The sequence below is a fragment of the Mirounga angustirostris genome, unplaced genomic scaffold (genome assembly GCF_029215605.1).
Source record: "Mirounga angustirostris isolate CCGP_5_RB_7025 unplaced genomic scaffold, mMirAng1.0.hap1 SCAF_3, whole genome shotgun sequence".
NCBI lineage: Eukaryota > Metazoa > Chordata > Mammalia > Carnivora > Phocidae > Mirounga > Mirounga angustirostris.
This window is the reverse complement of record NW_026991711.1, coordinates 76109411-76133844: the sequence shown is the minus strand read 5'-3', so window position 1 is coordinate 76133844 and position 24434 is coordinate 76109411. Positions and strand designations below refer to the sequence as shown.

The window sequence follows — 24434 nt, the reverse complement described above, 5'->3', positions numbered from 1 at the left end:
TTTTCCAGTTTCTTTCACATTCATTCATCCCATCATTGATCAAATACATATGGGCACCAACTATGTGCCAAGAACACTTGCAGGTGTTGTAACTCTGGTAGTCGACAAAACTGACAAAAATCCCTGCCCTTATGGAAGCTGGATTTAGTGAGAGGTGAAATTGATTAGGGTAAATGCTAAGTTGCTGTTACAAGGAGACCCCAAAATATGGCCACTTAATAAGACAGATGTTCCTCTCTGCATTCTGCAGGCCAGCATGGTGGAGCGGGTCCGCTGCAGAATATCATTCAGAGGCCAGTGGCTTGCTCCCCAGCACTTTGCCAGTCTTTGGATATTTTCCTCATCTATAGGATCAGGACTGGCCATAATCCAGCCATAGCCTGCTTGCAGCCCACAGTGAAGGGGAGCGCTGGGGCAAGCAATTTGTCCCTAAATCGGAGATGACAGATACTATACACATCACTTCCGTCCATCCCTCCCATTCCCTGTTGACTCTGATTTCGACATATCATCATGCCTAGCTGCAAAGGAGGCTGAAAAATATGGCCTCTGGCTGGGCTCAGCTTAAACACAAGCCCAGCGGGTTGTGTTCTTTTGCTCCCACCAGAGGGGAGAATGACAATGAACCAAACAAGTTAAACACATAAAGTGCCGGATGGCAGGTAAGTACTAGGAAGGAAAAGCCAGCAGGGAAGGGGGTAGGAAGCCCTGGTGAGATACTGTAGTTTTAAAAGAGTTTGGTGGAGAAGCCTCACCAAGTAGGTGATGTTTGCAGAAGGGCAGCTGAAGGAACGATCTGTGCAGCCCGGGATGAGCCTTGCTGACAGGCAGCGATGGGCAGGAGAGGTCTGTGGGGAGGGAGGGATTGCGGAAAGAAGCGAAGAGGTCAGGGTTGTCAGAGGTTGTAAGAGGTCATCTTTTGGACTCATTTTTGAGTTTAAGATGCATATCCCCATCCAAGTGGAGATGTTCAATAGGCTGTTGGATAGATGAATCTAGATTTCAGGGAAACAGCTTAGACCGGAAATAAAAATTTCAGAGTAGTGAAATACAGCATCTACTTAATCTTATTCTTTAATGTGAAGGTCATGGCCATTTCTGTAGGAAGAAATCAGCCAGACCACAGATAGATCACGAGACTTTCTTAATAACCAACATATCCCAGTGTGCCTGGCAGCTAGCTCCATAGGAGCTCATCTGGCCCGAGAGACACTTTCACTGAGCCCTCAGCCTCACTGTTGGTGGCTCTCGGTGTCTGCATGATGAGCCACTACTTAATCTTGTCTATGAGGAAACCAAGCTTCAGAGAGGAGGAAAGTCTTGTCCATGACCAGGGTGAAAAGTAGTGAGAGCTAGAATTGGGAGCCCAGTTTCCTTCCTCCCAAGCCAGCCCTCCCTTTGTCAGGAGGATACGCTGGGAAGAAGGATCTTCTGTTTAGTGGGTTTTAAAATAGCCTGCTAGGAAGTTGGCATGGTTAAACATGTAGGGAGATCAGTAGGAAGCAGAACTATGGAAGTACCGATGAAACCTCGCAGAGTGCACGTGGGAGCCTGATGCTTCCCACCTGTCCCAGGCTCAGTCGTCTTCGTAAACATGCCTCTCTTCCCCGCCTCAGTGACACTCAGGCATTGTTCCACGTGCCTGCCACCGACATCCACGCTGAGGCCGAGGGGCCCTGAAGTACTCTCCCAGGGCAGGTGCCCTTGTGCAGAACTGGCTTCATGCACGCCCGGAAGGTTTGCTGTTCGGAAAGTCCCCAGATCTCTCCGTGGTCTGGCTGGTTTTTCCCTGCAGAAATGAGCATGGCCTGCACATAGGCATGGACCACATTTTGCTCATCTTCCCCTGGCAGAAAGTTTTACTCACTTACAAGCTACGTGCCCCCACGGACCAGTGCGGTCCACTGGTTTCAGGTCTTGAGTACCCTCACTTTGCTGTATAGACTTGAGCAAACTACCCAAAGTCTTGGTTTCCCCATTTATACAATGAGGGCCATCAGTGCATTCTCACGGCTATGCCGGCTTGTAAAGGGAGCAAAAACACTGGAGGTATGTGAGCAGTGTCCAGGGGTCTAGTGAAGCCCATTTCGGTCAAGTCAAGCCTGCGCATTGAGTTCCTAATTTGCAGCTTCTGAGGGGTCCCTCTTCTAAGACCTTTCCATGACTCGTCAGAGTCCAGTAACGCAGATCTCCCCACTATATGCGTCTCTCCAGCTATATTCTGAAGCTGCTTAGGGGGTGAGATATGAAGAGAGTATCTCTGCAATTGGGATATTTTGCACCTTGGTCACACTCCAAAGAGGGTAAAAGTGAACTTGTATAAAAACACTTGCCAGACTTTGTTGACGACCTCTCTTTTCTCTTCTTCTTCTATTCAGATTCTCATTCAACTTACTTAATGTCTCGAAGGATGTCTTATTCACAGTAGATAGTATGTGATTGTTCCGCTGAGCTGAACTCCTAAGGAAATGTATAATATAACATTGCACTTATCTAATGTAATATAAAATTTAAGCTAAGAAAACAGTTCTCACTCTGAAGTAACTTTGCCAGAGGGTAGTGCTAAGATTATAGTGGAATTTAATAACTTAGTTAGGGTAAGAGATGCCTTTGTATTCCAGAAAAGTTAAAACTTTCCAAAGACTATGGACATTCCTGTTCCCAATTCTTCAGAAGTACTATCAGAATCCTAATAAGGTATGGGTAAAATTCCTTGCAGGCATTCAATACACTTGGTCAGCTATGGACAGGGAATTCAGTCGAGGCATGTGGGTGGAAAGAATCTTTAATCTCAGTATCATTGCAGCGGTCACAGGTCAGCAAAACAATACTTTTTAGTTTGTACTAGATAAATCTTTTTCTGAGAAATTCTCAGCAACACCTCAATTAACCAGAACTTAACAGAGTAGAAGCCACTTCATATAATTGGCACCAACCTCCTCCTCCCCCCCACCCCCGCTTTTTTTACTACTCAAATCAAAAAGATTTGATCAACATCAGAAAGGAAACAGGCTTTTAGCAGAAACTTATGTGAGTGAGTTTCTAGGGTTGTTCTTAAATCAAAAGATAGGCAGCCCTATCTCCCATAGCATCCACATAAATGTCTGCATTGTTGTATGTGATGATTGAACCTAAAAATGATGAGCCCATTTCCTATAAAATAGATTGTTTGCTGGTCATAAACTTGTACATATAAACAAAAAATCTAGAATGTGGTTTCCAGAGCCCTGATTCCCATGGAGACCTCTCTGAGAGGGTGTCTGAGTTTAAAAAGACACCTTTTCTTACATAGGTGTCAAACGTTGAGAGGTAAAACTACTGTATTTTTCTTGTTCATCTTCAGATGCTACTTCCAGGGAAATGTATAGAGAAGGGGCTTACTGAGTGCACTTTTTAAAAAAAATCAATGTTATTATGGCAACTCAATATCATTGAGATTACAATATTAGTACCCTACCATGGAAAGATACTTATTCCTAAGACTTCTACAATTAGTTTGGGGAAAATAAATGCTGAATCACAAACCAACAGACTCAAAATCCTCATTGGGTGCATTTTAGCATGTTTATAAAGCAGAAACATTTCCTTTCATATGAAGGTAAGTAAGATGACTAATTTACTTTCAAAGAAGTTCAACAAGAACTTAAAGGATTCTAATCGTGATTCTACTTTAACCCGAAGTCCCAATTCTTAGTAGCGTTTTCCTGAATATCCAATACTATGTGAATTGATGAGCTTAACTTGATAGTTACAACAGCGTTAAGAACTTTGAGATCTTCAGCTCAAATCACGTACTGTGTTTCATTCTGACAACAGCTCTTGCTAAAGCCCTGCATTGTGTGGAGCTGGGTTATTTGATGAAGAGTTTTCAGCTGATCTCGCTCTGAAGTCAACCACCTTTCTCACAAACATAAGCGAGATGGCAGTTTTCCACAACTGTACTATTTGGTCCAAAGAGATAAGAGTTACATCTCCCAGATCCCTTACCCTGCGGTGTAGTCAACTATTTCCCTTGCGCAGGATATAAATTCCTCTTCGGTTATTGATTTGTCAGTGTTTGTACAGCTGTGCCTGTGTTCATACATCCTCTTGTGAATTTGTCCACTGATAGAGGCTGTTTCAGATTTAGATTTAATCTCTATTAGGCCAGGGATGCAATTTGTTTAGCTTGCTGTATGCTGAACTTCAGTATGTGCTGCTTGGTGATTATAGGATGTCTACATAGCTATAAGTGGTAACTATTTTTTATGAATATTAAACATGTTTACAAACAAATATCCTTTAAAATGTATGACTGGACTATGATTCCTAATCATCCAAGCCCAAGGCGTATGGTGTCATTCTTAGGTGCCTTCTGGGCGGCAGTCAGAAACTTTTATCAGTGTGGCCCCAGAATCATTGAGCCTAGAAATACCAAGACTTGATGTTCCCAGATGATCACTCCTGCTATCATATTTTTGTGATTCAATATTACTAACCCAGAAGTTTCTCTCTGGTTCTAGCCTCAAGTGTCATACAGTGGAAATCAATCTTACAGGGTTGGGGGGATATGTAGCCAGGGACGAGAAGAAGGGTGCCATCTGATGAGTTGGCTTGTGTTTAGGAGCCACGCTGCACAAATACAGATACAAACATTGAACGTCTCGAGTTGTTGTGTCCGTCCAATAGCCATGAGCCACATGTGGCTAATGAGCACCCAAAATGTGCTTAGTCCAAAAGGAGATGGTGCCGTCAATGTGAAATCACATTGGACTTTGAAATTTTTGTACAAAATAGAGGATGTAAAATATGTCATTAATAATTTTCATATTGAATACATGAATACATAATATATTTTAAGATCTATTAGGTTAGGTAAAATAGATTAATTTTTCCTCTTTATTTTTCTTTTTTTAACATGGCTTCTAGACAACCTAAAATTACATGAGGGGCACATGTTACGCTTCTCTCAGGCCACAGTGGTCTGGAGTAACCCTCAGCCTCAGGGGAGCTCCCACTGAGTGGCGCTCAGGAGCTGAGAGCATCCGAAGGGGAGGATGAGGGCCCACCTCACTTGGGCGGGGGGTACCCAGAGGAAGAGAAAGCATAACTGCCCCTCTGTTTAGGGTTCAAGCTCCCTCAAATTCTTTTCGGGTTAGTTAGTAGGTTCTGAAGTGACTGCACTGAATATAGATTTCTGACCCAAATGAGTTCATTCTTCCCAGTACCCTAAAAAAGTTAAGTGCTAATTATTATCATCATGAATAATAATAGCAATCAATAGCTAATGATTCTAGAGCACTGAGTAAGGGGCTGTTCTACATGCTTTATCTGATAAAACATGATTTCATTTTTTCAACAGCCAGGTGAGACAGGCCCTCTCCCTACCTCCATAGAACAGAGGTGCGTGTGAGACTCCAAGAGATTAATTGCTCAGGGTTACACATCCAGAGATTAACCCAGGCAGTGAGATTCCAGAATCTTAGCCCTTAACAATGACACAATACCTCCCTCTAAAAGAGAATGTCTTTCTTGACACTTGAACATGTTACTGGGCTGCCCTGCAACAGAATAGCAACACTATTCGGTTTTTTCTCTAAAACTTAGATGTTGTTCAGTCATTCAACAGCCAGGCATTAAAAAATGCTTACTGTCTCAGAAATTGGGAGTTACTATTAGCTTGTGAATGACTTTTTCCTTATTTTTCCCTCAAGTTGCCCCCAAAAGCATCCCTTAATTCAGTGTGCTTGAAATGTAGGTAGTCTAATTCCAATTAAATCGCAAATATTACATACCTACGATGTGCCAGATGCTGTGTCAAGCACTGGGAGACAGAGAACGATGAGGAATTCCATCTTGCCAACTTGCCAGCTCTGGTCTAGCGGGCCTAAAAGCACATCCTGGCAACGCAGTGTGTTGAGAGTTGTGTGTCCACAGCGCTGTGGGGAAAGGAGGAGGGACACATCCACACACTTTGGGGTATTAAAGAAATCTTCTAAGAGGAGGGAGCACTGAGCCTTCTTCAAATACCTCCTCTTGTTTTCTGGGGTCTTTCTTACATCACATGAAGGCCATTAATAAAAGTGGCCACCAAGATGGGGGTAAGCATCCGAGTCTCCTGGGTTGTTGAGAGTCTGCTGACTCCATTCCTGCGGTTTCCAGGTACCAGCAAGGTCAACCTCGTGAAGATCCCATCCACGGCCTCCAGCCCACGGGACACAGCCCTGGCGGCCGTAATCTGCAGCGCCCTGGCCACCGTCCTGTTGGCCCTGTTCATCCTCTGTGTCATCTACTGTAAGAGGCAGTTTATGGAGAAAAAACCCAGCTGTGAGTGTTGAACTCTTTCTGTTTCTTAGCATTTGGGTGAAGTGTGTTTATCATCATTGTCACCGAAGGTTCCACGAGGCCTTGACCGAGACCACAGTCAGGAGCTATTAAAGGGACAGAGCACACCTGGAAACTCAGCTCACAGTCCCCTGGTCCCCCAGAGGCACTGCTTTATAAGGACATTGAAAAGGCAGCAGTGTCCCATGCCACTAGGCAAAAATGAAAATCCTTCCAAGTTCTGGCAACTGAAGTACTCTATAATTTGAGCTTTAACAAATTCATTCCTAGTTGTTTCTCCAAGTAAGAAGACATATTTTTAAATGTAAACGATAGCCATCTTTTTCTTAAGAAATATTAAGAGCTAGAAGGGTACCTGTCTGTGTTATGGTGGTCATGGGCTCTTTTATAGAGGCAATGGTCTTCACTGACAGAATTCTCGCCCCTTGTAGGGTCTCTGAGAGCACAAGACATTCAGTACAACGGTTCTGAACTGTCATGCTTTGACAGACCTCAGCTCAATGAATCTGCTCCCAGAGCATGTTGTCAGTGCCATCGGGACTCAGCCCAAACCTGTGGTAAGTGCAGCCAGGCAAGGGGCCATTAGGGGAATCCTAGGGACACGGACACTGCAAAGAATTGTCCCTGTTCACCCCACAGCTTGGTTGCTCTGCTTGGTTTTCTAGTTAAACCTAATCTTGTTAAATGATTCTCTGTCCCCTGAATGTTTGGGTGCTTTGAGCCTCTTAGGTATTAAAAAGAAAGGAAGCATCTCATTAAAATTTTAGAATTATTCAGCAACTTTTTAAAGCAAGTTTGCCTTTATTGTTTTGGGTCCATTGATTGAAAATAAGATCATCCTTTTGTAGAGTAGGAGCGTGTTTCCTGTCTTGTCCGGTGGATTCAAGCTGAACTTTGATGGGTCTTCTTAATGTCTTTTGGGTTTCTTAAAGAAGAGCAGGAGGGAGACCTATGGCAGGGGTTTCCACCAACTTCAATTGCCCCAGGGACTACTGACAGAAAAGGAAGTTTAGGGAAGTCGTGCAAATGGAAATTGGTTTCTCACCAGGGCAAAGAATGGGCAAAGATAATACTAACTTTCTCTGCCACTTACTTATATTCCCAACACAAGGCTCCCACACTTATACTTCCCTCTCGGCCCCCACTCTGCAAAGCAGAACAGATGGCAGTGCCCTTCCTAGACATCTGCCCCTGCCCGCCTGGCTTCACGTTCTCAGAGCACCTTTGAAGCAATGCTCACAGCACCATTTTGTCTCTGTGGAGCCACTCTTTAAGCTGAGTGTTTCCCACTTAGATTGACTGACACTCCTGGCACGGTGCAGTCTTTCCTACCAAGAAATTACAGGATTTCGTCTTCTGATCTGACGTTCCATATGTGGAGTAAGAAGTTTTCAGCAGACTGATTTCGTTACTGCTCGTTCCTGTCTTCTGCTTTAGGAATGGGTCGGGAACAAAATATAGGACTTTCTGTGGTGTGTGTGGGTCTATTTTTGCCTTTGCCTACATAGGGAATAGACTTCTAGACAGTATGGACGATAACTGGGTGATCCTCAAAACACCCCCAGAGCTGGGGTTCCCAGACCCTGAACTGGACACTAGGGTCAGAGGGAGCAGGAATCATTTCCTGAGACATGAACTCGGATGTAGTAAAATGCAGCATTGGGCAAAATCTGCCTCCTCTTAACTTCTGTCTGAAAAGAAGGCTTAAATGGGCAGATGGCCTTGGTGCATGTCCTCTTAACAGAACAGCATGCTGAGCCTGGAAAGAATTCACCCGCTACTGCCCAGGTTCCACATAGCTTACCACTTATGTGGTTTCCTACTTCATGGCAGTGCCTTTGTTCTTCGAACTTTTTACTTTGACATCATTTAAGACTTACAAAAATGTTGACAGAATAGCACAAAGAATTCTCACACCCTCTTCACTCAGATCCCCCAAAATTAACATTTTATCTCATTTCCACATCTGTTTTATCCTTTTTCTAAGTACGGTAGAGATATATGTATTTATACACGTTTTTTCATTTCCACTTAAAAATCAGTTGCAGAGATGATATCCCTTTACCCCTTAATACTACGGTGTTTGTTTCCTAAGAACAAGAACATCCTCTTACAGAACAGCACAGTTATTAAAATCAGAAAATCAGCATTAAATCAAAGCTTATTGTATAATCTACAGAGCACATTCAGGTTTTCTGAATTGTCCCAAAATTTATAGTGAAAGAAAATCCCGGATAACACTGTTGCATTTAGTTGTCAAATCTCTTTACCTTATTTTTATCTGGCACAGGTCCTTAGTCTTTCTTTGTGTTTCATGACATTATTATTGTTGACGGGCACAGGCCAGTAATTTTGTAGAATGACCCTCAGTTTGGGTTTGTCTGATGTTTCTGTCTGACTAGAAACAAATCCTGCAGCGGTGATGCTGTGTCCTTCCTGGTGTCCCACATGAGGAGGCACAGCGTGTGCAGCTGTCCCTTTCCTGGTCAGATCAATTTGGGTCCCTTTGTTAACGGGGCACCTGCCAGGTTTCTCTGCTGTAACATGACTGTTGTTCTCTTTGTAATTAATAAATATTTTGCAGGAGACTCTTTGAGACTGTGTAAATATCCTGTTACTCTCCAAACTTCCGCTCAAGAGTTTCGTATCTGAATCAGTCATTACCACAACGGTTACAAATGCTTGTTTTGTAATTCCATCATTTTCTCCACATTTATTAGTTGGCTTCCTACAGTAAGAAAGAACTTCTTCCCCATTTATTTATTTACTTGAATTAGTGTGGACTCGTGGACCCTTTTCCACAGCCTCTACTCCTTTGCCATCATCATTTATCTTGGTGCCCACGTTTTCCTAGGTTGGGCCAGTGCAGGTCCCTTCACGCTGGCTCGTGTGTCATTTTGACATGTCCTGATTATTCTTTAGTACTTTCTTCATCTCTGGCACACGAGAAAAGTTCCAGGCTCATCTTGCACTTTGGCTGCTTGAGCCCTAGAACCAGCCATTTCTAAAAGGAAAGGCAGTGTCTTTTGCTTTGAAATAATTTCGAAACATCTTGCAGTGAGCATGACACGGGCTTGCCGAGTTGCCTGGCCGTGGATCTGGGCGAGTTCCCCGAGGCTCACGGCAGCGTTTATTCACACAGTGAGGGCAACGTGGGCCCTGCGCTGAGAGAGATCTGGGCGAAGGTGTGCGGATATCCATCCTGGTTGGCAATTGCATGTCGATGTTTAACACTCATTTTTAAAAAAGGAAAATTTCACCATATTTTTTCCTTTTTATAAGAGTGAAGAGATCATTTCTCAAGCAAACTTTGGATACACAAACATACATGTATATGTAAATATCAATTTTTTCACATCTTTTTCTCTCTCTAGATGTGTGTCTTTATCTTTGTATGCTTTAGTATGTGTATGTGTAGAATCAGAATTATATATGTATGTATGTAGAGAGTTCACCAAATGTTGACAGCGTTCATTTCTAGTTTATAGGGTTGGGTAATATTTATTTTTAAATTTCTTATCTTAATCCCTCTCTTTTTAATTTTTTTTTTCTTCAGTACACTTGTGTTATCTTTGTAACCAAAAATTGATGCTGCCTCAATGGACAAAATGGTTTGTAAATATGCGTGCACACCTCTAGTTATTCCTTACATTCCATTCCTGGCAGGAAAACAGTAGTAACTCTGTGTGTGCGTGGTATGTGTGGTGTGTGGTATGTGTGTGGTGTGTGTGGTGTGTGTGGTGTGTGTGTGGAGTGTGTGTGAGGTGTGTGTGGGGTGTGTGTGATGTGTGTGGTGTATGTGTGGTGTGTGTGTGGTGTGTGTGTGTGGCGTGTGTGTGTGTGAGGTGTATGTGTGTGGTGTGTGAGGTGTGTGTGGTGTGTGAGGTGTGTGTGGGGTGTGTGGGGGGTGTGGGGGGTGTGTGTACGTGTGGTGTGGGGTGTGTGTGTGGTGTGTGTGTGAGGTGTGTGTGTGAGGTGTGTGTGGGTGTGTGTGAAGTGTGTGTGTGCGGTGTGTGTGTGTGAGGTGTGTGTGAAGTGTGTGTGTGCGGTGTGTGTGTGTGAGGTGTGTGTGGGTGTGTGTGAAGTGTGTGTGTGTGGTGTGTGTGTGTGAGGTGTGTGTGGGTGTGTGTGAAGTGTGTGCGTGCGGTGTGTGTGTGTGAGGTGTGTGTGAAGTGTGTGTGTGTGGTGTGTGTGTGTGAGGTGTGTGTGGGTGTGTGTGAAGTGTGTGTGTGTGGTGTGTGTGTGAGGTGTGTGTGGGGGTGTGTGTACGTGTGGTGTGTGCGGTGTGTGTGGTGTGTGTGTGTGAGGTGTGTATGTGGTGTGTGAGGTGTGTGTGGTGTGTGAGGTGTGTGGGGTGTGTGTATGTGTGGTGTGGGGGTGTGAGGTGTGTGTGGGTGTGTGTGAAGTGTGTGTGTGTGGTGTGTGTGTGTGAGGTGTGTGTGGGTGTGTGTGAAGTGTGTGTGTGTGTGGTGTGTGTGTGTGAGGTGTGTGTGGGTGTGTGTGAAGTGTGTGTGTGTGGTGTGTGTGTGTGAGGTGTGTGTGGGGGTGTGTGTACGTGTGGTGTGTGCGGTGTGTGTGGGGTGTGTGTGTGTGGGGGTGTGTGTGTGAGGTGTGTGTGTGGTGTGTGAGGTGTGTGTGGTGTGTGAGGTGTGTGTGGGGTGTGTGTGGGGTGTGTGTATGTGTGGTGTGGGGGGTGTGTGTGTGTGGTGTGTGTGTGAGGTGTGTGTGAAGTGTGTGTGTGCGGTGTGTGTGTGTGAGGTGTGTGTGGGGGTGTGTGTACGTGTGGTGTGTGCGGTGTGTGTGGGGAGTGTGTGTGTGTGAGGTGTGTGGGGGTGTGTGTGTGAGGTGTGTGTGTGGTGTGTGAGGTGTGTGTGGGGTGTGTGGGGGGTGTGTGTATGTGTGGTGTGGGGTGTGTGTGTGTGGTGTGTGTGTGGGGTGTGTGTATGTGTGGTGTGGGGTGTGTGTGTGTGGTGTGTGTGTGTGAGGTGTGTGTGAAGTGTGTGTGTGCGGTGTGTGTGTGTGAGGTGTGTGTGGGGGTGTGTGTACGTGTGGTGTGTGCGGTGTGTGTGGTGTGTGTGTGTGAGGTGTGTGTGGTGTGTGAGGTGTGTGTGGTGTGTGAGGTGTGTGTGGGGTGTGTGTGGGGTGTGTGTATGTGTGGTATGGGGGGGTGTGTGTGTGGTGTGTGTGTGAGGTGTGTGTGGGTGTGTGTGAAGTGTGTGTGTGCGGTGTGTGTGTGTGAGGTGTGTGTGGGTGTGTGTGAAGTGTGTGTGTGCGGTGTGTGTGTGTGAGGTGTGTGTGGGGGGGTGTGTACGTGTGGTGTGTGCGGTGTGTGGGGGGGGTGTGTGTGTGGGGGGGGTGTGTGTGTGAGGTGTGTGTGTGGGGTGTGTGTATGTGTGGTGTGGGGTGTGTGTGTGTGTGGTGTGTGTGTGAGGTGTGTGTGGGTGTGTGTGAAGTGTGTGTGTGGTGTGTGTGTGTGTGAGGTGTGTGTGGGTGTGTGTGAAGTGTGTGTATGCGGTGTGTGTGTGTGAGGTGTGTGTGGGGGTGTGTGTACGTGTGGTGTGTGCGGTGTGTGTGGGGTGTGTGTGTGTGGAGTTAAAGGGTCGAACGTGTCTCCGTTCCTGTTCTGTACCGCTAGCCCACGCGGCTGGACGGCACTCCTATTTCCACCGTCCCCTCACGGGACAGGGGAGTCTGACTCCACACACTCTCTCACACTCTCTCTCTCAGGCTGTGCTGTTCCCTTTCATTATGATTTTTATTGTGGTAAAATATACACAACATAGAATCCGTCATTTTAACACTGCTTCGGTGTGCCGTTCAGTGGCACTGAGCCCGTTCACTCTGGTGTGCCACCGTCACCACCCCCCCCCCCCCCCGTCTGCAGAGCCCTTCATCTTCCCAAACGGAGACTGTCCCCAGTACAGAGCACCGCCGCCCCCCCACAACCCACGTTAGCCCCTGGCACCCACCATTCTGCTTTCAGTCTCTATGGGTTTGACTACTCTAGGTACTTCAGATAAGCACTGCATCATTATTGTAAGTTAACAGAAAAGAGAAAGAATTAAACCTCATGTTTCCTTTCCCCAAAAAAGTCACCCAAAGGGGAATAGCTGAATTTTCTCCAGCAGTGTTGAGCCAGTACTGAAGAGAAAGTTCCCAGGAGACAACCTTGTGCTTCACACCTCTGCTGGCTTCCCTAGGGCCTGTTCACTTGATTCCATCTCTGTGCTGTGATGAGGCCTGCAGCGTGGACCGGGTGACTCTAGGCTGTAGGGTGCATTCCAAGGCCACTCTTCAGGAGAGGTAACGCGGGATTTTTAATCCATATAATGTCATATTCCCTTGTGCAAATATGCATTCTACTAGTTTACCAATTTCCATGTCAAGCTATGAGACATCATATTTAAAAAATATTACTGATGACATTCCGGACATCGGAGGGGGACAAATCCTTGGCAAGAGGTACATGAGTCTCTGAGGGTTACTGATATCCAGTGCGACATTCTTTATACTTTACACTCCATTAATTTTGTTTTTGTCTCATTTTCATGATTTGTGACACTTCTGTCATGCGTAAGTAATTTGTAACATGTCATTTACTCCTAGAATTTTAGAATAGCCATCAAGAAACTCAGTTAAGACCCAGGAAACTGCCTGTTTTAGACATTGGGTTAAGTATAACTATACTGGTTAGAAATATGTACACAAATTCAGTTTGAAAGTAAGTGGAATAATTAAACTTACTGTATGGAAGCAAGTTTCTAACAAAGGAAGCACTAGAATCCTAATATAATCAATTGCTCTTTCATCTGGAAAACTTAAAAGCAGAGCTGGGTGTTGCTTTGTAGTGGTGTTTTTCCTCCCCGTAGATGACTTGAACAGCTTTTGAATGTGTGTTCAGACACACAGGTCCAGCGGGGGAAACGGTGCCCACGTTCTTTGGGTCCCTTTCGAGGTCCATCTGTGGTGAGTTTTCAGACGCCTGGCCTCTGATGCAAAATCCCATGTGTGGCGACATCTCTCTTTGTGACTCTTGTCCCGAACTCTCTGGAGGAGATACTCATTCTCTCAACCCAGAAAACGAAAGCTTGTCCTCCTTGGATTCAAACAGTAGTCAGGATTTGGTTGGTGGAGCTGTTCCGATTCATTCTGAGAACTTTACAGAAACTACTGATCCCTCTAGACGTAACCACTCGCTGACAGAGCCAGTGCTGACTCAGGATACGCTGACCACCAGAAGCCAGCTGCATCACGAGAGTGGCGACATCGTCAGCCTGACCACGCAGACGTCCCTCCAGGTAAGGCAGTGACTGGCCTTGAGAAGGACACGGCATTGACTCATGCCAGACCCAGGGGATGGGAACCCGGCTCACCATAGAATGTGGGGAGACCGGATGAGAAGGCTTTTCCATCTTTCATAACTTCTTGCTCTTATATGTATGGAGAATATATTTTAAATTAAATTTCAAGAGTCTTTTTTTTTTTTTTTTTTTAACTAACGGGTACTCTGTAAAGTCATAATGAGCAGCTGCATTCTTTTACTCCTTGCAAATCCAAGTACTTAGCACAGCACCCCTAGCTCCGTTCCTGATTGAGAGAGATAGTCAAGGGAGCATCTTCTAAACAGTTCCTCACCTTCATTTACCCTATGATGTTTTCTGCCCAATACTTAAATGCACTTCATTCACCATCAGGTTAATGGCAATTTAGATCTCCCGAAGCTTCTCTTTTCCCTCTCTGTTCCTGTTTTTTCGAGATTGCTCTGCTTTGACTGATTGGTTTGGCTAGAAATTGATTGTCGGTTGTGATCCAGGTCCAAATACTGCAGAAGAACTTTCTAGAAAGAAGGTTTAAAATCAGGTTTGCAAGGAGATGGTGACTACAGAGAGCTGGGGCTTTCAGGCAGGCTGCAAGGCTAGAGGCAGAGAAGTGTCAGGGAAACCTGGGCACCATCCCTGCTCTCCCCTTCTGGCGAGGATGTGGCCGTTCCTGAATTTGACTTAATGTCTACAAGCATTTCCCTAATATAAGCATATATACTGTTGGAATACATTCTTTTGGGGAAAAAAAAAATGATGCCAGCCTTTAGTATAAAAGGGCCTAGTCACAGCAAGAGTGAGGCTCCCAGGCGCCACGAGGTCCTGCCTGCACACCCCGCCTTGCTCTCACTGCTCATGGGCAGCCAGCTCAGGGACTCCAGGTCTTGGGGAGGCACTCTGGCATGTTCTGCGTCTGCTCTCGAGACGGGCCTCCATTTCCACGAGGTCATGTACCCTGGTCTCATGATGTTAGACACAGTCAGAAGTCAGAGTGTGAATGGAGATGTGTTCCTTTCAAGAATAGCACATAGGTTATATGTTGATCTAAATCTGCAATACTTTTTCTCTGAACTACAAATTCCATAGAGAATTTATAGGGAGTTCTATGCAGAAAGCATTTGTTGGCTTTGGAGAAAAATAATTTTGTTTTTCTCAAATGAAGGAAGAAGAGCTAAGGGAAGAAAAGCAAACAAATTAGGCATTTAAAATGTAAAATGCTGGGGTGCCTGGGTGGCTCATTCGGTTAAGTGTCTGCCTTCTGCTCAGGTCATGATCCCAGGGTCCTGGAATCCAGTTGGGCTCCCTGCTCAGCGGGGAGCCTGCTTCTCCCTCTGCCTCTGCCCCTCCCCCTGGCTCGTGTTCTCTCTTGAGAGCTCTCTCTCTCAAATAAGTAAATAAATAAAATCTTTTAAAAAATAAAATAAAATAAAATGTAAAATACATACCTCTGTAGTGGAGAAAGAGTCTTTACTTGACCTTGTTCTTCTGAGCCATCCCATAATTTGTATAACTTCCATGATAACTGTAAGAAAAGGCAAGAGTTAGCCGAGTTGCGAGTAGGCCCAGGAACAGACCGTGGCCCACAGGCCGTGGGGGCTGAGCATGTGTGCTGCCCTGAGGAGGAGGTGACAGGCCCTGAGAGCAGGGGAGAGAGGCAGAGAGGTCCTGCCCCTTCAGCAGCTAACCCCACCTCCCCAGTCAGATGCCTTGCCAAATAGTCTAAAATACAAGTCTTGGGAGACTCTTAAAATTAAATCTGAGACACAATTTCATTACAAGATGCTGAAGTTTCTTTGATATCAAGTCAATTGGTTTTGATCATAAACCTGCTTTACCTTCACAAATGTTGTTAGGGGCAAGTCTGAGTAGCTAGAATTGTGTTTCCAGTGACTACGGTTTTTCAGAGTACTGTCAGCAAATAAAATCACCACTCATCTTAATTGTGTAGCTCGTCCCCAGTTTTGTGATGTAAATTCTACGACTAAGGAGTGAAACATCTCGATTTCAAGTCATAGCAAAACCAACTCATTCTCTACCTTTTTCTGTTTGTGTTGTTGGTGAGGTGGGGGTAGAAGTAAGCATTATTATTACAGCCATATGAATGTAAAATCGTTTAGTGTAGAAGATTGGTGTATATAATGGCCTTAACTTCTTTTCAAAGACAATTGTCAAGGTAATCAAGATCTACATAAAGATATTTTCAACTCAGATTATTATGACAAGAAAGTTATAATTATATGTAAAATGAATGAGAAAATGTTACCTTCAAGATACACAATGTAATTTATTAGTGAAAGGTTTATTAGCCTTCTAAGATGTGTTGTCTTATAATTATTAGATACTTTGGTAAATATAAATGAGGCATTCTGAATTCAGGAAAGGAATTTTTAAAAAGTGAATCGTGGACGCCTGGGTGGCTCAGTTGGTTAAGCGACTGCCTTCGGCTCAGGTCATGATCCTGGAGTCCCGGGATCGAGTCCCGCATCGGGCTCCCTGCTCAGCAGGGAGTCTGCTTCTCTCTCTGACCCTCCCCCCTCTCATGTGCTCTCTCTCTCAAATAAATAAATAAAATCTTAAATAAATAAATAAATAAAAAATAAAATAAAAAGTGAATCGTTTCAGTTTTCCCCCTATAATTAAAGACAACAAATAATATTTTGAACCCATTTTAAGAGATAATCTTATCCAGGTTCTGAAAAGCCCTTTGTCTTTGGTTGCATTTACTGAGTGTGTGATATTTAGTGAGTGAACCTTAATCTTTGAAGGCAAATAAGAGAGACACAACTGTACATCTTTGGGAGATTGACCCTCTTCTTTGTTTCAAGAGCCGGCCAAGTATTTAGCTCAACAGTTCTATTTTTTTTCAATCCATTAGATTCCAAAAGGCAATTCAGACTTTCTCTTAACATGCTGATTCTACAAGGTAGGGAACATACTTACTTCTCGTAAAGAATTTCCTTTCGGCAGCTTGGTATTAGGAACCAAAGGACTTTCAGTTCCTTGAGTTTGTGTTTAGTTAGCTTGGTCCATGGGCTCATTCATAATTCAGGAAAGCACAGAATTTCTGTTTGAGAAATGCGTAAGGGCAGCTAGAGCCTATATATAGTGCCCCCCGCCCCCAGTTTTAGTGATTACTATTTATTTATTTCCAGTGGAACTTGAAATTCCTACCTAGGCATTCACTCATATTTTCAGGTTTTTTAACCTCAATTCCCTCCTTTTATCCAGCTTTATTGAGATATAATTGACATTTGCCATTGTGTGAGCTAAGGTGTGCAATATGATGATTTGATACACATCTGTATTGCAAAATGCACAATGGCACTTTTGTCTTAAAGGATCAGATTGCTAATGCATGATGCGTTTGTTTCCAAAAACTGTATTTTTACACAGCAGTTTTCTTGTGGGTGGTTTAAGACCACCCCGAATCTGATGATGATAGTTCTGGTGCAGGATAAAGCAAATAGGTGGGAGAAGCTTCTTTAGTCTGAATGACTCAGTTCTAATCAAATTTTCCCTATATACACCTCCCCAGAAAGGAACAAACCAAAGATATTTGGGACATCATTTGCTAAGGTACTTGGGAGAATGAGGCCAGCCTGTTTACTCACAGGAAAAGCTCTTTTTGGTGATGTTTTTAGCCGTCATTGGAAATGTCAACATGAAATAATAGAAGGAATGGTAGACAAGGTATGAGATGATCTGGAGTCTAGTTGCTCAGTCCTTGAAAATACCTATTTTTTTTTCCATGTTGGCAAAATGAGTATCATTTGTCTCCCACGGTAGCATTAATGAGGTTATTATGGTTATACCAATTAATCAACATATTTGATGAAACTATCTCAGATTATTGAGAGTTCTTTCAGAAGCTTCTATTTCTAGATTCTCTCCTTTGACCTAGGGAAAAAAAAAAAAAATCTTTTCCTGTAAACTTACCTGATATGTCACCAATGCCAAATTAGTGGTAAATAAGTGAATGAAAGCTTACTGCATAAAATGAAGGTTCTATTCACTTGCAGTAACGTGCCTTTGGCCGATGCCTCCAGAAGTCAGGTTGCTGCCCTTCTATGATAAGGGACAGATCTACACCACTTTGCTGAGGATATTTGCCCTAGGAAGAATGTGAGCCTTCCAGGAGGATCATTAAAAGAGAAATCATTTCCAAACCACCTCTAAACTTTCTCCAGTGGGTTAGCAGAAGTTTAAATGCAAAGAATGAGAGTGTCACTATTTATTAATCGTCTTCGTTCTTTCAAAGAAGAGACTAAAAGGATCCTAACATCTTTACCTACAAATGCTTCAAAAGAGTGCAACATAGAAACAAGCTTTAAATGTTTGAACGGGGTTGAAAATTAGCAAAAGAATCGTTTGTTAATACATTTTGTTTCCTATGGGTCACATTATCATCTCTGCAGTGTTATTTGGAAATAACACTGGGATGGAAATATCATCTTTGCAGTGTTATTTGGTGAGTGACTGTGAGTTGTTATAAAATCTTTGTTTTATTCTCAGAGTACATATGTACCTGGATATTCAAACACCATTAATGAGCTGCTGGTCCATATGTTATTGAAGTCATGTGTACTACTAGTAAAAGTTATTTACAATAATTTTTAACAATGATAGCTCAGTAGCTTTCATTTGTAAGGTATTGTTTTTCAAGCTTTCCTTTCTGTTGCTGTTTTAGGAAGCTTAAAGGACTTGCTTCTTTCTGCAGTAGAAGAATATGGATGGAACCCAGCGGGCACTCACTCCTCCTCTTAGGCTTATGGACTGAGCACAGTCTGGACCCTGTGTGGCTTCTGGAGGAAAAAAAATAAATCTGAACCAAACTGATGGCATTTTAAGCCTTTCAACCAGTTGCTTCTGAGCCAGACCAGCTGTAAGCTGAAACCTCAAGGAAAAACAAGAAAAGACTCCAGGCACTCATGATACTCTGCATCTTTCCTAAACAAGAAGCTTCCATGCCACAAGCGTAACTTCAAAGACTGATGGCTCGAGTTCGCAGCCTACGAGATTATGAGCATATAACAAGAAACAGAAATGCATTCATGCTTATTTTCGTGGCGAGTGTGGTTTTACCAGACTGAAGACCCAGAGTATAAGTTTTCATTTACACTTTCTTTCCAGAAATAATTTCGTATAGCCGATTATCCTACTAAAAGTCAGTGTCACATTAGTTACCTTAGTTTTTATGTAGAGTGGTTCAAAAATGAGTGTATTTGATGAAGCTCACTTTTTCATCATCTGATTAGCTTCAGAGGTTAGAATAGACTTCATACTGCCTGCCTAAATCAGGGGTTTGTTAGATGAAGTTAACTAGCCTAACTGGGAATCAGAGGAGAGCAAGTCTTTTCCAGAATCGACACTTGTAGCCTTCACCACTGAACCCCTGCTGGAGCTAGCGGGGAGAGGGGCCTGAGCTGGGGAAGTGGTGCGGAAAGAGTGCCCACCGCCCTGCATGAAAAACCACTTAGCACACGTACCCTAGAGACTTGTATACAATGATTAACATATTTCTGTGAAAATCAGTTGATACGGAAGCATTTGTTAGTTCTGTCCCTGTGATTGAGCTTAGAAGATCCAGAATTCCTCTCTTATAGAAGAGTGATAATTTATAAAGACAATGGTTTCTTTTCCTCCACCCCGCCTCCACCTCCTGCCTCTGACAACCACCAACCTGTTCTCTCTACCTGTGAGTTTGTTTTTGCTTTTGCTTTTTTGCATTGTATCTGATACCAAGGGCTTTAGAAATTACTGCCTATCTTGTTCCCCTACTACTGAAATGTAACACCACGTATGTCATCTTAGGAGACTACACTACATACTAGAAGCCCAATTTGTAAGCGGCCTATAGGTGAACAGTTCCTCAGGGTCCTCATGACCAAGTAGCCCTCCGACCGTGCACATTTCGTTAGCACAGAAATCTCCTACCTTAGCCAGTGATGCTGGACTTAAGTGTGGTGTCAGGCGCCCCATCCCTGATATTTACACACTAGAATTTTCTCTATGGCTAAGATAGAAATGAACCCAGTTCAGTCATGAACCGGGGGACGGTTCACTTGCTCTTAATTTTTATGCCCTGGGAGGAATTACTAGAGCAGGATTTATCTGTTTCCTCCTTGAACCTACATGATCAGCTCTGGCCTTTGTCTTTTAACTGATTACTATTAGCTGAGTCACATTTGCACTTAAAGAAGTCAAACATGACTGTGTTTGAGTGCACTAAAATACTTGGTTTCACAGTCGCCCCCTCTCCCCCCGATCAGTGTTTTTTACCTAATATTAAACTGAACATGCAAAAACTCTTTCTTAGGACATTTTTCTTTCTTCTCACTTACTAGACCATGCTTTTCTCTCTCTGTAAGACATGAGGAAAATCTAATGAGCCCTCTTCCTCATGGCTGGGCCAGTTTCTCTCCCCCTTAGTCTTAGGCTCTAATATGTGTGGATTAGCTTGCCTGGGCTCCGTTCTTCTCAGGACCTCAGTTCCTTGAACCAAAATAAGAAATTGGAGTAGTCTCGGGGCGACCCATAATCTTTTGTGTCCGTCTAGTGCCCTCTTTTCTTTTCCTCTCTTAACATTAACCAATGGTTTTTAAACTTTGATAACTCGCCAGCTCTTATGAGAGTTGCCTTTAGGAAAGTCATGTAAAATATTTAGGATTTGACCACAAGATGTCTATGAAAATGCACGCTAGAGTTTCCTCGAGTGGCTTCACTGTAATTCACATATGCATGCCATTGTTTGCAAGCTGATCGTTTTGTTTTGACAGAGGGATGATCAAAGTCGGCCAGGGTTGTGTTCCTTCTGGTGACCTGAATATATTTTCCACATGTAGAAACCCTCCTCGACTTCAAAGACAAATACTTGCTGGAGAAAGCTAGATGGATGGGCATGAGACTGTAGCCCCAAACCCTGAATCATCCCTTTGGATCACTAAGGAAATGCTTAGGTTGAAAGTCGATTTCATTTGATACTGCATTTGAAAACTCCTGGGGCTGTTGTACCAAGATGAAGACATTTTACCACCGCCCGCTGCAGAAACATAATGTTAGATTCTATAGTCTGTGTAAACACTTGAGAGGGAAAGCCCAGTCTGCATTTTGCACAGTTGGAATACCCTACAGCGCGCACAGGAACTCGGCCGCGAGGGTACAGGTCCCAGGAAATCATCATCGGGTCTGGGAGTGAGAATCGGGGTGACTTCGAATGTTGCAGAAACCCACCAACAAGAATGAGACAAGGATTTGGGGAACGACCATGTAAAGGCATGGTTTTCTCATTTTGTGTATATGGAATATGTTTTTCAAATATAGAGTTTTCTACTTTAGATAAAACATTAAGTTGCTATTACCTAGTTAAGCTCTATTGTCTGTGCTAAGGGTAAAAAAAAAAATGTTGAAAAGAAAATGAAAAAAGCCCATCATTGCTTGAAGGTCGCCAGCTTGAATCGATTTAGATGTCATCGTTACTATTTTGCATACTGGAATTTATAAATTTGTAAATTTTCATTTTCTTATACAATAGTTTTGTAATGCCCTTTTTTATATGTGAATAAAATTGTTACCTGGTATTAGTATTGACATGTCCAGTACAAAAATGATTGGTGATGAGAAAACGGATTTGCTCTCCTCCCTTGCTCTCCATATAGGGGCCTTGCTAAGTCCTGATCCTTCCAGTTTAACCCTTCTGGCCCTTCAAATGTTATGAGGGGGATTTGAAATCCTTCCTGGTGAGCTGGTTGTATTTCTCAGGCATGTCGAGCTACTGAAGAATGCTGTGAGTTATTTGAGAAGCTTTGGCATCAAGATTTTATTATGATCTCTTCTTTTTCCTCCTTCATTTTATGACATAAAGAGGGACAGAACGAGAGGAAGGGGAGGTTTGATATTCATTCTCTCCGGAGGTCAGTAGGGTGTTCTGCAGAGGAGAGGACTAACTCCCACAGAGTAGCACTGGTCACTGAACGAGTTTCTTCTTTCCTTCCCAGCTTCTGACCTGCCTTCCCTTCAGTAAAGCTTTTAACGCTGTTACTAGATTTTGAGAGAGGACTTAAACTCCCTGGGAAAAAAATTGGGTTATTTTAAAGTGACACCATATTCTCTCAGCTTGTTAGTCTGTGGTGTTAAATGACACTATGGATTCCCTGAAGGGGAGGACATTAGCTTCTTTCCCCCTTCCACACCTCCACCCACACCCCAGCTCCTTGGCTCAAGTACCCTTTTCCTGTGTGCGTGCAGTCTGGTTGGGCTTGTGGGTACCATCCTCTCTCTGAGAAAAGGAACTCAAAGCTCGCGCGGTTCTAACAGGAGGGCTGCAGTACTCTGTAGTCACATAAACAACTTATTTTTCATTATTACCACTATCATGAAGGTCTCTTTGCAGTTGGCTTCTTGTCATCCTCAATTTGTCTATTTGTCCCATTTTACCTTGAGGAGGTATTGTCTGATTTTCTTAAAAGCTATTTGACACCCGATAAGCTATGTACACGCAGGTTAAATTTATCATCAGTCATCTTGAAACTGAACAACAGGCTGAGAATTTCCAAAATCTTCTATAATATCTAAGAAATTTCGGTATGGGAGGTATGTGATTCTAGTCATGCAATTAGAATCAAGTCAACAGATGGACTCTGAAAAACAAACTGAGGGTTCTAGAGGGGAGGGGGTGGGAGGACGGGTTAGCCTGGTGGTGGGTATTGAGGAGGGCACGTTCTGCATGGAGCACTGGGTGTTATGCACAAACAATGAATCATGGAACACTTCATCTAGAACTAATGACGTAATGTATGGGGATTAACATAACAATAAAAATTTTAAAAAAAAAGAATCAAGTCAACAGCTCACAGTAATGGTGGTAATGTCACATTTCCACCAGAGGAAGGTCACGGGGTCTCTCCTGTAGAGATCAAGCAGATCAGGGTCTGGTCTGCCCATAGACCAGCAGGGGCATTTGAATCCGTGTGATTTACGGCTACTTTCAAATTAGCCTCCCCAGAAGACATGAATTTTAAAAACCACTTTCTCGGCAACCAGGGGTGGTCTTGTGAAGCAGGTTGCAATCATTAGTCCTTAAAGACAGGATTTTGTCTTTTTATCTTAATTTCTAGTGGCATTAACTAGTCCTACTGAAGACAGAACTAGCTATGTTCTGTCAGTTTTGTTTGGTGTTGAGTTGAGCCAGCAGAACTCTGTAGAGGGCTTTTCCTTACCTGGGTTGACTGTTTACAGTCAACAGAAGATCTACAGAACAGTCCGTTGGCAATCCTTTAATAGCAGGTTAGGGAGGCCGGCTCCTCTCAGCCAGGCGCATATCACCTGCTTGGTGTTATCAGATACGAATTGTTTCCCTTGAAGTTCTAAACACAAATTTAGTTCCTCTTGGAAGCCTCGTTCTGAGAAGATCATGTTTCCTAGGTCCATCCTTCCTCCCTTCCTTCCTTCCCTCCTTCCTTCCTTCCCTCCTCCATTCATCCATCCATCCATCCATCCATCCATCCGTTCATTCATTCATTCAGTATACACGTGTATACAGTAGTTGCATAAAGTATGTACTTGGTTGCAAATGCAATGCCTGGGCTAAAGCAAACAAGGAAATTTCAGGGAGAGAAACCTTTTAAATTTTTATAGAATAGGTCTTTGTTGTAAAGACCTAAGTGCAAATTCTTCTGAGGCAGGGGGAGCAGTGACATCCCGGGGAAGGTCTGAGCGGCCCAGCAGCTGGGGGAGGTTCCAGGTAAGCCAGGAAGGACCGTGTACCCCCCCACAGGGACGGATGGAAGGAGCTAGCACGTGGAGAAACCCTGCTTGCTCTGGGAGTGCTGAGAAGTGCTGTGTGGTGGGAGGGTGAGGAGCAAGGGGAAGTTGCTGAGGCCTGAGTGCCAGTTTGACAGGTGTCTAGTGTTCTCTGCCCTGGGCCTTCTTGAACTTGACCCTGTAGGGAATTTACTTCCCTTCCCACAAGTGAGTGACATGACATAAAAACTCGAAAATCTCTGGTCTTTCAGAAGCTTGGAAGTCATCAAACTAGGCAAGGTAGACCTCTTTCTAGACTCAGAATAATCCCAGTCATTGAGAGGACATGGCCACAGGGCTGGGGCCCGAGGGGTGGACCGTCAGTCCCTGGTTAGGAAATACTGACCTGAGATCTTTCTCCTGTCATCGAGGTCACCTTGGTCCTTCTGATTTTGAGAGGGATAGTGCTGAACATGAGATCTATGTGTAGGACTTGGCTGAACCCCCTGCTAACATCAAATCAACACTCTGACCAAGTCCCTGAGAAGACGTAAATCAGCGATGATGAATCCTACTCCCCTCCCCCACCCGCCCCGGCTCGTGCAGCCACGCCCTCTCAGAGCCCCAGGACAGAGTCACCCACCAACCATGGCCTTTCTGTCCTGAGCCTGTGGCTCAGACTCCTGGTCTGGCTTGACCCTGAGCTCCAGGCATCCCTGTCATCACATCTGAGTGAACTTCTAGGGTGAAATGTGTTTGTCCCCCCATTTCTCAGTCTTAGCCAGGCACCTTCACCCAGGAGCTAACATCTTGCCTGATCATTTTTTTCTCAGCTCCTTGCCCTTGTCTTAGAAATGTTGCTGCTTTGCCCTTTGTTCCTTGCGTGGCTGAGCAGCCACTCCCAGGAGATCCAGAAGGAGGCAGGCCTCTGGTTTTGCATGGCAGCAACTCTTGGAGGCCTGTGCCTGTCACTTTTCCTGCTTCTTCACCTTCTGTCACTTCCACGAGGCGCCACGGTGTCCATGGCTGTGACCCATCTGCTCCCCAGCACTG

The 24434-nt window shown here is 44.1% G+C and overlaps 1 protein-coding gene across 3 annotated transcripts in view; it reads left to right on the top strand.

The window, feature by feature from the left end:
• TNFRSF19 (TNF receptor superfamily member 19) overlaps window positions 1-21228 on the top strand; it is a 91236-nt gene extending 70008 nt beyond the window's left edge. For 2 of the 3 annotated variants that reach the window (XM_045869189.3, XM_045869188.3), the window contains exons 6-9: window positions 6142-6306; window positions 6756-6881; window positions 12525-12627; window positions 13226-13634. In XM_045869189.3, coding sequence (XP_045725145.1) covers window positions 6142-6306; window positions 6756-6881; window positions 12525-12627; window positions 13226-13634 — 803 coding nt within the window. Of the gene's footprint in view, window positions 1-6141; window positions 6307-6755; window positions 6882-12524; window positions 12628-13225; window positions 13635-18330 lie in introns of those variants that run through there. The other variant, XM_045869190.3, reaches the window with a different exon arrangement.
• Window positions 21229-24434: the final 3206 nt, after the last annotated feature.